Source organism: Barbus barbus (genome assembly GCF_936440315.1).
Source record: "Barbus barbus genome assembly, chromosome: 18".
NCBI lineage: Eukaryota > Metazoa > Chordata > Actinopteri > Cypriniformes > Cyprinidae > Barbus > Barbus barbus.
Genome location: NC_136746.1, coordinates 5,421,399 through 5,435,001, shown reverse-complemented (window position 1 = coordinate 5,435,001; position 13,603 = coordinate 5,421,399). Strand labels below are relative to the sequence as shown.

General features: G+C 36.0%; 1 protein-coding gene across 1 annotated transcript in view; it reads left to right on the top strand.

Annotated features, from left to right (window-relative positions):
- The window catches only part of LOC306883863 (myomesin-2-like), a gene marked incomplete at both ends in the record, with an annotated part of 45,744 nt that extends 39,390 nt beyond the window's left edge, over positions 1-6,354 (top strand). The window contains 4 exons of the mRNA XM_079439350.1: positions 1,851-1,887; positions 2,038-2,060; positions 2,152-2,207; positions 5,923-6,354. Of these exons, the coding sequence (XP_079295476.1) occupies positions 1,851-1,887; positions 2,038-2,060; positions 2,152-2,207; positions 5,923-6,354 (548 nt within the window). The remainder of the gene's footprint in view (positions 1-1,850; positions 1,888-2,037; positions 2,061-2,151; positions 2,208-5,922) is intronic.
- Positions 6,355-13,603: the final 7,249 nt, after the last annotated feature.

The window sequence follows — 13,603 nt, the reverse complement described above, 5'->3', positions numbered from 1 at the left end:
ATATTTGGCTGAGATACAACTATTCGAAATCTGGAATCTGAGGGTATAAAAAAATCTAAATATTGAGAAAATCGCCTTTAAAATTGTCCAAATTAAATTCTTAGCAATGCATATTACTATCAAAAATGAAGTTTTGATATATTTACGGTAGGCAATTTTCAAAATGTCTTCATGGAACATGATCTTTACATAATATCCTAATGATTTTTGGCATAAAAGAAAAAATGATCATTTTGACCCATACAATGTATTTTTGGCTATTGCTACAAATATACCCCAGCGACTTAAGACTGCACTGTTAAAGAAAAAAATGTTGGGAAAACATAAAAGTTTAAGGCAACCAGCTTCAGCAGATTTTTGAGTTTTCTCAACTTCTTGTTTTAAGTTTATACAACAAAAAGTTGAGAATTTTCCTAAAAAAAATTAATTGAGAACTTAATTTGGACAACTTTAAAGGAGATTTTCTCAATATTTAGATTTTGTTTTACAGTGTGGTTTTGTGCTCCAGGGTCACATATAATACCTTCTGTAGCTTGCATGGCAAATGTCTGCAGTGAACAAGTAGGAAGTCACTGCATTAATGTTAATGTAATTATTGCTCATTGAATGGAGCAACATACACTATAAACTTAATTAATTTAACTACAAGCTCTTTAACACAATGGTAACCACAAAAACTTAACTGAACATTAAACAAGTCTTTTCATTTAGCCAAAACACATAAAATCACACACGTCTGATTCAGCCCTCTGCAAAGCATTCTGAAAACTAAAAATCTGTTAATGATAAAAAAATATATATATTTTGGTAGTACCAACCAAATTAAGTCAACTTGTACAGTTGTACATATTTAAATAGACTGGACACAATTAAATTAAAAACAAACAAAATGTTCAGCAATCATGCTACTGTTCTTCATTTACCTAATTTTAACAAATCAGCAAATAAACAATGTAATTACTGCTTTCTGACAATTTCCAAAGGTATCAAGAGTTGACCTTAAATAGGTCATGCCATAACCTTCTAGACAAAAAAAAAAGAAAAAAAGAGAGAGGTAAATAGTCACAGGAAACTAAGTGTTTTGGCATACAACAACCTTGACTAAACATTATAATTGGACCTCATGGGGGGAAATAGATGCAAAATGTATGATGCCTTTAAAGGGGAGCATTGTGAAAAATAACCCAATTACATCTGAACTTAATTGAGTATCAAGTTAAATACTTCAACAACAGCTCAAATAGTTTTAACCTCACTACCAGAATCTGCATTAATGAGAAAAACACATCAATGCTGGAGGTGATGGCAAGACTGTCATGTGAAGTGCTTTTGTCTATTTTTAAAGGCTTTTTTCCACTCCACAACACTACACCACAAGCGCTATAACAAAGATGGTCAACTCAAACTCGTGTTCTGGCATTGATCCTGTGTAGATGTGTTTATAATTGGAAGTAAAGGCCAGTGTTGCAGCTGCACACACAGGAAATGTATTTAGGGAAATCCAGGGATCAAAAAATGCTGTCATAGTATCAAAGGTGCAGATACTGGCAGCGGTTTCAGTTAGTCAACAGACTGTTTGATGACAAACATAATCAAGGGCTGGTATCTGACAGGTCATGCGATTTGCTGAATGGTGACAGTAATGAGTAGGGGAAGAAGAGCTATTTCCAGCGAAACAGGAAAACAATGCTATTCAAATAATGAGAGCTGATTTTCTTTTTATGCCATGCCTCCGGGACAAGACGCGGCGAATAGAGAGACAGTGCTGTTTTCCTTTTTGAAAAAATTGTATTCATGTTTTATATGCTCTTAACTTTTCTTCTTCTTTTTTTCTGATTTCCCCCCTGTAGTCTACGACAACGCCTACGCAGAATTCCAGAGACTCAAGTAAGATAACCAGTGCATCAGACCAGCACATGACTTTCCACATCCTAAATGTTTAGAGATGCAAAGCATGTGAGCTGTACATCAGTGTTTGTGTAAAATATTAAGGTCTGCTAATGAACTCAACATTGCTATTCTTCTCTTGCCCTTCAGAGCGGAAGCATATGCTGAAAAGAGTGAGTATACTCAATCACTCCCGACACTCTCGCTTTGCGTTGATATGTAATTATATTCCTAAAATTAACTTTGTGATGTTTTCGTTGTCAGATCGTGGCAAAGTGGTTGGTGGTCTTCCTGATGTTGTGACTATCATGGAAAAAAAGGTTTGTTTAAGCTTGTTATGTGCAAGCCATCACGTAGTGAAAAATAGACCACAATGCATAAAGAAATTGAATTTGATCTGACTTCTCTTTGAAGAAAATCATGTCGAAAAGACCACTATATATATATAATATATATATATATATATATATATATATATATATATATATATATATATATATATATATATGTGTGTATATATGTATGTATAAAACACTATTTGTAACAATAAGTAATTACAAAAACTAAACTACAGCGCAACGCGAAGAATATAAAGAGTAGAGAACAGAAATTACTCTATGTATAAGAATAGAAATTAGGTTGTGACCAAAAAAATATTACCAAATCTTATATTTGAGCTTCTTCAAAGTCATCACCCTTTGTCTAGATTCTAGCTCTGCTTATTCTGGATGTTCTCTAAAAAGAATTCCAGAATGCACCTTCATGAAATTAGTTAAACACATTGTGCAGGTGTTCACATGTATGCTGGACATTTGTTGGCTGCTTCTCCCTCAGTATCTGCTCCAACTCATCCAATAAAAACGGGTTTGTGAAGTTGGCACAATTTATATTTGTCTATAAACCTAATTTCAGGAATTTAGGCAAAAGCCTTTAGATCAAAAGGTTTTTAATATCATAAGAAACTAATTCAAGTGTGGCCAAACTTTTACTCTGCCAAACTGTGTGTCCAAACTTGGTACATGTTGGCATGGGGTTAGCGCGGTACCATGACTTCCTGAACATGTCTATCTGAAGTTGCATCCAGTCTTTCAACTGCAATGTTTTGACCACTCCAGTAAAACAGGTAAACTCAGTTTGCATGATATGCACAGGAATAGCTTGAAATTGACTTTTTACATAAAGAAAACTGAAATAACAATAACTGCTAATTAACAATCAACTAATTATATCAGTTACCAACTTACATGTTCATCCATCTAGACAAGTAGTGCAACAAAAGCACATTTGCAGCTGAAATGCACTATTTTTCACTGAATAATTCAAGGACCCAAAGACCCATAGACTTCCAGTGACTTACAACGTGTTACTGTAAAACAAAAGTTAGTCTACCTAGAAAAGTAGTCACATATCAAAAGGATGTTTTAGATATCTTTACATAAATTGCAGTAAATAGTTGAATTATTTTTACTGAATAATTCTTGTAAGTGCCCGATTATAATTACGGAGTGTCTATTTACATTGAGTGCAAATAGCATGCCCTGTTGGCAGAGGCTATTTACACTAACTCCGCCCACCAACTTGTGATTGGGCTAGTCAACATTATAAAAAATGGCTCCAAATCATCAGCTCCAGTGGTGCAGATGGTAAAGCGCGTGCCGTGGTCTTTTTGACGCAGTCGACCCTGGGTTTTTAACCCGCCGTTTGCCAAACTTTTTTTTCTCCCTTTTCAAATCTCATATCACATCGTAAAGGCATTTATTTTCAATAAAAGTTAAGGAAATAACCAAAAACTTGAAAATAAAGTATCGGGTGGGGTTAGGGTAGGTGTAGAGAGGGCTTTATTTTATTTATTATTGTGGCTTCCATTTAATAATTTGAATTAAAATTGAAATTTACACTCAATACGTTATTATTGCACATTATTACTGTTTTATAATGTAATACAATACTGAAGTGCAGATATTTGGCACTATTTGCAACAAGTAGTATTAATAGCAGAAAATACTGCTATTTTAACAGTGTAAATAGAATCTATTGCTATTTACACTTAGTGCAAATAGCCGCTGCCTTAAAATTATGGGTGACTCTTTAGTTTAGAGACCATTTCTCACTATTAACTAGTTACTTATTAGCATGCCTATTGCTTGTCATATTAGCTGTTTACCTATTAGTACTGATAAGCACATTTTATTGCCTTATTCTGCATGACCATATTTTAGATCCCTTAACCCATACCTAAACTTAACAACTACTTTACTAACTATTAATGAGCAGCAAATTAGGAGTTTATTGAGGCAAAAAGTCATAGTTACTAGTTAGATAATAGTTAAAATTGTTCCCCAAACTAAAGTTTGACCAAATTATGCACTTCACGTTTCTGCTTAGAAACCCCCAGAACATCGGCCCCCATAGACATCCACTGAAAGTGGTTTACTGTACCCATGGCTTTTGTTTGCTATTAGAAACTGAGCAATGAGACAACGTTATTTTTCTGTGGTAATCAACATTATGCCTCAAACATTGTCAATGGAGCTAAACTTGTATTGCACCCAGAGCATTTCTTTCAGTCGCCCATGGAGAGCTGTAGCCAATGCATTAGTGATCTGTATTGCCGCAGGCAGTCGTGCCGGTGAGTACCGTTCTGCGGCTCTTCACTTCAGCCCTGGGAGTGTGCAGTGGAGGGCATCATACTCCTCCGCTCCCTGAGATCCATGTACATTGTCTTTGGCCTCATAATCCAATGCTTGCAAGCAGCATGAAGCCAGTTTGGGGAATATGGTGTATTCTGCCAGTGAAAGGATATTGGTAGGATTAGGATTCGCCTGAATAGTTGATGCTGGAAACGCCAGCATCCTTTTCTCTTTCAGATCAAATAAACATAGCTGGTCAGTGGCTCTCGGATCCATTAAAGCAAACATGAGTTGAACTGTGTGGGAGAGGAGACCTTTCACAAGATGACCTGCAGAGGTCACGTACACAGTGGGTTTCCATTGAGAGCTCCCTGCCGCAGAGCTTCGCACTGTATATCTGAGTTTTCATTGAGCTGCACTTCTCCCTAAAAGCCCAAACGAGTCACTTTGTTGAAATTCATTACTGTGAAATATGTCATTCACGACTGTGTTAGAATAGAAACAACATAAATCTAAAAACAGCATTAGAAAACATTCTTCAGAAACCTGTTTCTCACTGTAAAATTCTTAAAGTAAAGAAATGCAGCAAGAATAACTTGATGATGTACAAATTGTTTAAAAGGGTCATTCCTGTTCTGCAGTACATTTCAAATTTCTTTATTTAGGTGGTAATTTAAGGAAAAGGCCCTGGACCACAAAACTAGTCGCACAAGTATATTTGTAGCAATAGCCAACAATACATTGTATGAGTCAATATTATCAATATCCTGAGGATTTTTGGCATAAAAGAAAAATTAAGTAAAGATCATGTTCCATGAAGATATATGGTAAATTTCCTACCGTAAATATATCAAAACTTAATTTTTGATTAGTAATATGCATTGCTAAGGACTTCATTCGGACAACTTTAAAAGTGATTTTCTCTATATTTTGACTTTTTTTTTTACACCCTCAGATTCCAGATTAAGCTATTAATTGTATCTCAGCCAAATATTGTCCAATCCTAACAAACCATACATAAACGGGAAGCTTATTTATTCAGCTTTCATAAGTATAATTTGATCCTTATGACTGGTTTTGTGGTCCATGGTCACATATATGTACACATGTTAATATATATATATATATATATATATATATATTGAATATATGTAAAATATCAAGTATATTTAAATACAAATATATTTTATAAATTTATTACAACAATAATAGTTAAAGAAAGATACATAGGATTTTTAGTTGCCATTGCACCATCAAAATATCATATTATCATTCAGAATAATGTGCATTTGCTTAATGCTATTCCTCATATTTATGCCTTTGGCATGATAATGACAATCTACTTCCTCTGAGAATGCTTTTAGATTAAATATGCGTTATGCATTTGTTTTTGTATTTTCTTCAGACTCTGAGTCTGACCTGCACAGTCTGCGGTGACCCCAAACCTCTTGTCAGCTGGTCTAAGAGCGATCAAGAAGTAGAACCCAGCGATCAGTACGTCATTGCCATGGACTCGGGCAAGTTCGCCAGCCTCACTATCAAAGGCGTGTCCCTGGAGGACTCCGGCAAATACACCATGACGGTCCAAAACAAATACGGCGGCGAGTCGGTGGATATCATCGTCAGCGTGTACAAACACGGCGACAGGGTTCCGGACATCAAACCAACACCCTCACCCAAGAGGATCATGCCTCCCACGGTTCCCATCGTAATTCCCACTGCCAAGTCTGCCACCCCTGCCCCTGCTGCAGCCAAGTCTCCGGCTCCTCCCCAAAACGCCAAAACCTCTACCCCGCCCCGTGGCATGAAGTCCCCTACTCCCACCAGGAAGAAGTAACAGGATGGCCCTTGCCTCTTGTTCACCCCAACAGCATAAAAACAACTAGATTTCCATTTCCGGTTGGAAATATCAGTGTTTGCAAGGCAGCAAAAGAAGTTTGGGTTTAGGTTTTGGTCTAGTGTAAAGATAATGCAGTTTTGCCACCATCATGATGCTAGACACATCTTGTTTTCTTCCAGCTGTAGACAGTCTATCAACATAATCAACATAGTTTATTATATGGCTATAAAGGAGTAATGGTCTTGTATTTTTCTGATTTTAAAAATCTTTGTAATCGTGATATTCGCAGGCAATATAAATCATTTGTAGGCTGATTCCCCTAAAAAGTGTAAAATATTAGCTGCATCTGAAATCACATACTATCTAATAGGTGCTACATTTAATTTGAAACTTACTTCACGCCCATTAAAGGGGTCATATGATGCTATTTTAAAGATCTTTATTTTAATCGTGAGCTTCAGCTTTCAAAGTAAATATAAAGACAGTTAATAATGTCCTTAGTTTTAGCATCAGTTCAAGCCCAAGAGGGGAACAGAGTCGTGTGACAGACACAGTGATGAAGCTCATATGTATTTGCACACAAGCCGCAGTTAAGACAGCTGACTCCACTGTCATGTGACCCTCTCGCTCTCTCTCACACACACACACACACGACACGTTACTCTACATTGCGCAAAACTCCACATTTGAACAGTCACTGCTGTGGTTACTGAAACCACGTTTTATTTCTTTGCGTGCACATTTGGCCAGCATTACGCGAATATTTCCACATCGTGACGTAGACATGTGGGGGTGAGTTTGAATGAGGCGTTTTAGCCCAGTCTGGATCAGCCTTACCTTTTAGATAGATAATCCTCTTGTGGGAGACTTTGAGCTTTGTAACTCTGCAGATCGTATACATGCACAAATGGCTACATAACACACTAAAGAAAAGGAAAAAAGAAATCGCATCATATGACCCCTTTAAAAAAAGTACATTCTATGCATGAGTAACATGAATGAAATTCAGACTTACTACAGCCAGCATATTGTTACTGTCTCTGTGACTTAGAGCATTCATTTCGTTGCTTTACTGCCATTCCGTGGCTTCATGGGAAAGGTAGATGTCCATCACAGATGCACTCCAAATTCTTGGTGGAAGAAGTAAATAATCAGGGTACTTTTTGCCTGCTGTTTTTCAGATACTATGAATTCGAACATACTACTCTTTTGGTGCACTGTTTTTTCGCATACTATATAGTATGAAAGTAGTCATATTTGGGCACAATTTTTAACTCTGCATTGCTCTATTTGTTTGAGCATCCATACCAGCTCGACACATCAACTTTTGCACAACCAATGTTGTGAGATTAGGCAGGGGATATTCGTCTGACCAGTAGAATATGGGTTCAGCAAACCTGTTTGAAAACTATTGTGTTTGGTAATGCTAATGATGCAGAATTTAACACAGTTTAAATACTGCAAAGAAAGACAAGACCAGTTGCGATCTAAAAGATCTACAAAATGTCTACGATAAGCGGTTTGTGCTGAACAAATTGCAGGAATCTTTAGGTTTGAGAACGAAGCCTTAGGGATTCGCCAATATTGCATTTCTGCCTGATACCAAATAAGCTGAAAATGATTTTGATGTTACAGCTAATAACCAATAAATAATTGATAATAAAACTGTATTTTGTGCAATAAATAAATAAACACACTGAAATAAAATCAACAGTTTAACAAATGAATTTAGGCATCATCAATATTATAAATTAAAATAAAGACTAAATTATTAGTGTGCAATTAGTTAATTAAGCGAGCATTAGAAGATGGCAAAGTTATTCTAAACATAAAAATTAGTCTGAAGAAAACATGCACAAATAATATCCAATATTGATCAAGATCAAAAACATAGAAATCTGTCAAATCAACAGACATATTGTGCATCACTCAAACCCAAACCAGAATATTTGAGGCATATCAATATAATGCTGCCTTGCAAACACTGTAATTGAACTATAGTGCATAAATCAGTGAATAAAGAAAGTAGAATTGAAAAGTAGGTAGTATTTTTCACCCCAAATGCATCATCGTATCATAAAATGAGCAAGCATCTAATATGAAAAGAAAGAGAGTAGGAAGTATGTGTTAGGGAGGGTGGGGCAAGTTATATTTAGTGCCACGAGGAAATGTGTGAAACAGTTTGTCATCTGTGTTGCCTAAGCTGAGTGGGCCTCTAATGAATTTGGCTCCCTCTCCCCTGAGGTGCTTGGGGGGAAAAGCTTTGATGTTAGTTTATTAAATCTCTGTTTAAAAGCTGCTCTTTCAGTTAGCCACTGGAATCCAGAGGCTTTTTTTATTATTTATTTTGCTTTCTCCGGTGGATGGATGACCTGGGAGAGCAGGACCTCCACTTAGCCCCCAGCGGCAGCCACGAGACCATCAGTGCACCTCTCAACTTCGTCTCACATCCTCGCCTTTTTCTCTTGGTTTTGTGTTAATAAAAGAGTTGGAAATCACTACCCGTGTCGTCCCTGCCTTTACATCGTACACAAACACACACAGTCGCTGATAGTAAAATATGAATGTGATTACAGAAGCTACCGGCCAATCTGAAACGCATCAGCACTTTTCTTCGGCTCTTGGGCCAGTTGTACTTCACAAATCATTTCATGTATATGGAACACCTAGCTTGATGTACTTTGCTGCCAAGAATGCACCACTACCGTCTAATTCACAAAGCATGACTTGGCAATTTGGGGTGCCTGGCAAATCTCCAATCTGAATCACTTTTACCGCTTTTGAAATAAATGCATTTGGTTTACAGCAGCAACAAAGTGAAACTCTAAAAAACATTCTTTGTTGTGCTAGATAACACACTATTAAACCAAGTGGACAAAAATTGCTGCTAGATCTTTTCACTTTTCTTCATCAGTTTTGTTAATTGACTTTTAATTAACTGGCTTGCCAATGATTTTTAGTAGATGTATGAAGTCGGTTCTCCTCAAGTTCACACAGGCGTACTATAATTCATCACAGTAAATAAGAACATGATCCATCAATGATCCATCAACTACAAAGTGGTTTTTGTCTTCATTTTGAATATCGTTTTAATATCTGAAACTCAACAAACCTCTTTTTTTGTCAAGTGTTTGCATGCAAAGCATGCTTGTGGTATCTTTCTGTCAAGTAAATGCCACTTCTTTTGATATTATGTTATACAGTCAAACCATTTATGTGTAGGAATAACATAATAATTACAAAGAAAGAGCAATTAACCATTTTGAAGTACTCCAACTAATACTGCTATTTAGGCTAGTTTCTTGTATCGCTTTTCTTGATTTTATAAATAAATAAAATGTGAATCTGTTAAATGTTCAGTATGTTATGAACCTGATATATTTAAAATATGCTATGCAAACTCTCATTGGGGTCGCTGTATCCATGTTCCCAATGTTGCTTTTCATAATTTGGCTCCTCCTATAATATTTAAATAATGAGGTCTTTTTTTATATACTAACAAGCAGTGGCAGTGTTTCAATTTTTTTCTGGTTAAATAACTTTAGTAATCAGTTCACTTCAATAGGAATTTGATTGGAATAATTAAAAAGTAGGAAACTGAACTTGTTTTGATTTCGAACGTGACTTTAATTAAAATGTGAAAATTTAATCAGTGGAATTATTTGCTTTGAACTCACAAATTTCTATGGCAACACAGGATCTCAACAAATCCCTTCCAAGACACGAGGCGCATCAGTTCATAATTTTATGCAACAGAAAGCATTGACAATATCACATGCAGCCTGGAAATGCCATTGCTGCATGACAGACGATCCGCAGTGAATTCTAATGGAGTCATTGTTGTAGTTCTGTTGCTGACCAGTGCTTGCAAGGCAGACTGACCACCAAACACAGATCTGTGAGACTGAACACCACATGGTGGCACTGGTGTCCCATTACGAAATGTCTGCAACCTGCTGTCACCCAATGGAAGAAAAAAGACACAATACCAGATTACTGGGCTCGGTTTTACACTTTGATTTCCAGTGAGAAAGCAAACCACAAAAGTATGTAATATGGACAAAATAAGGTCCCTCCAACACCGTAATTCAGTGGGTTTGATGAATCAGTATGGGGAACATGATCGAACACAAAGCATTACGTGATAGGACTACACTACATGTGACCCTGGACCACAAAACCAGTCTTTAAGTGTCACTTTTTCGAAATTGAGATTTATGCATCATCTGAAAGCTGAATATCAATACATCAATGGAAATCATCTTTCCATTGATGTATGGTTTGTTAGGATAAGACAATATTTAGCCGAGATACAAATAATTAAAAATCTGGAATCTGAGGGTGCAAAAACTCTAAATATTGAGAAAATCCCCTTTAAAGTTGTCCAAATGAAGTTCTTAGCAATGCATATTACTCATCAAAAAATAAGTTTTGATATATTTACAGTAAGAAATTTACAAAATACATCCATGGAACATGATCTCTACTTAATATCCTAATGATTTTTGGCATAAAAGAAAAATGGATCATTTCGCCCCATACAATGTATTTTTGGCTATTGCTGCAAATATACCCCAGCGGTTTTGTGCTCCAGGGTCACATATATGAAAAAAAATAAATAAATGCTGTATTTTATTTTAAATCAAAGGAACTATCATTTCAATCAAACTAAAATTAATTACTTATTTTATCAATTAATAATTTTATCATTTATATGCACCTATATGGCAATGCATAGTAATAAAAAAAGCGCAGTATTACTACATATCTTTTCAACATTGTGTGCATGTAAAATGAGTTGTATGCGGATGCATCGCAAACTGAATAAGAAATTTGATAAGATTGACTGAAAGCACTGGTTTGAACTGGTTCAGGGCAGTAAATCAAATTCACCAATCATTTTCAACACAATATTTGCTTCTGGTCTTATGGGAGTCAAACGTTTACACTAAGCAAATTCTTGCAAATCCATTGACTGCAATGGGGAGGATGTTTCACATGTCATTTACCAACAAGTTGAGAAACTGAGCAGCTGAGCAATAAATTCAATTTATTGTATTTCTGCTTTATTTGAAACTGATCTTTCCTTTTCTTTAGTGTGTAGGTGCTCTGAATCAAAGCTACTAAAACATATATTTAATGTATCTATAATACAAATTTCATTTTGTCTTTAATAATAATAATAATAGCACTGAGTAAAGGTCATATTGTGATTTTCTTTATTTTTTTTATTTTATTGGTTGGTCACTCTTAGTATTCATTCATCCAAGAGCACGATTCTACTTCCTGCTAAATGCATTCTGAATAACCGGCACGTAAATGGGAAAAAGTTATAACTGTAGTGTTTCATTGAAGAGCCCCTTGGGAATCCCACAACAAAAATATACATAATACATAATAGAATCTGAGGGTACTTTGAAGTAAAGAAAGTTTGCTATTGTTATCACTGCCGAGTGCACACAGCATTTTCACTGGCAGATAATCTGAGTGTGGGTGAGCGTGCTTTGAAGATGTGCTAGCTTCCACTGCACTGAGTAAAAAAGAAAGCCATGCCAACAGAAAATGTCTAGATTCTTATAAACACGAACGGTTGCCTAAAAATGAGAGTGGTAGCGCTGTGAGGCTTGTCAGCTGATCACACTACACCACGTTTCATTAACAAAAATGTAAAGTTCCTCTCAAACTTTCTCTATTATCTTTTATGGCCTAAATTCACTCGCCTGTCGTTCATATGTACCATTTATACTATCAAATGGAAGGGTCTTATTTATGTGCATTTAGCATGGACATCTGAGGGAACAAAATGCATTGAATCTTTCTGAACCAGACTTTGTCTTGTCTGTTGTCCAGACGTCCTACACTATTGGTGAATTTGACAGTCGTGGCTTTCATCATCGCTAACATGAAGGAGCGCTCAGATTAGTGCATGTTTCAAGATGTTATAGACGTAAGATACGGTATAAAAACATGTTTTATTTGCTATAACTAGGAGATAAAGACAAAGACATTTTCCAAGTTTTCTTTTTTTTTTTTTTTGTTGACCAAACGGAAAAAGTTAGATGAACTAATCACCTGAGCCATGAATGTCATATGACTAATATTATGACAGCTCTGATTGGTTGTCCTAAACTCTTCACAACATGCTAAAAAAACACTGGGTTAGTTTTTAAACCTGAATGCTGAGTTGACAGCGATAGGTAAAGATGATGGGTTTATTTGACCCAATTTGGTTGATTATATTTCATAATCAGTAACCGAACAGTGTTGGGAGATGGGAATGCGGATATGAAAGAACAAGTTAAGCAAGATCCAACCATTCTCTGAATGCCGATACCACTTTGACTATCCGTGTTCGTGACAGCAACGCGTGTGAAAAGTCGAAGAAAACTAATCAGAACTGAGAGAAGAGAGAACTTTGAAACTGCCTGCAGTGAGGACTGTGTTCTTTTAAAACGTGAGGGCTTTGGTGTGAGGTTTTCCCTCACACCAAACTCACTCACGCAAGTGACCCGTGACTAGTGAGCAGGAACCGAGAAAGCCAAAATAGTGTTTGAGAGGAGAGATTAAAATCCTTTAATCCTGTTGATTCTATATAATACACACTTTATTTCTGAATGTCAGTCTGTGTGATTCTCAGCTGTACTCAGCTGAAGTTTTTGGGACTATACTGTCGGTGGAAGAAAAAATAAATGAAATAATGGTCAAATTTGATTCAGCGAAAGCAACTTTGTAATTTAGCATCTTTAATTACCAACCCATTTTAAAGGTTTAACAATAGTTAGGTATACACATTCAACCCAACCCAGCTAGGCAAAACAACACTGTTGTCCTTTTTGACCCAGGTCTTTCACTATTGATTAAAAATGAAAATTATGAGCAGAACTGAAGACAAACTTGCTATAGTTGGCAGGCGGAATTAAAGGTAGTGACCTTCTCAACCTAGACAGTATTTTCTTGGGCAAAATTGGTATTTGGTCAATAAATAAGTGTAAAAATTAATATTGGCAGCATTTAAGAATATATCAATGTTAGCCTCAAAGCTAGCCAGCATGGATTAAAACCACCAACTTTTCAACAGTTTTGGTTTCATAGGATCTTTAGAGCAAATGTTGGAATGTGTGGCATGTGACTTCAGCATGTACTTTTAACATGACATGAGCTGATCATTTTAGGCAGAGAGAACATCATAATTGTTGTTTTTTAAAATACATTTATGACTAAAAAATCCATGATTTGTACAAAAACT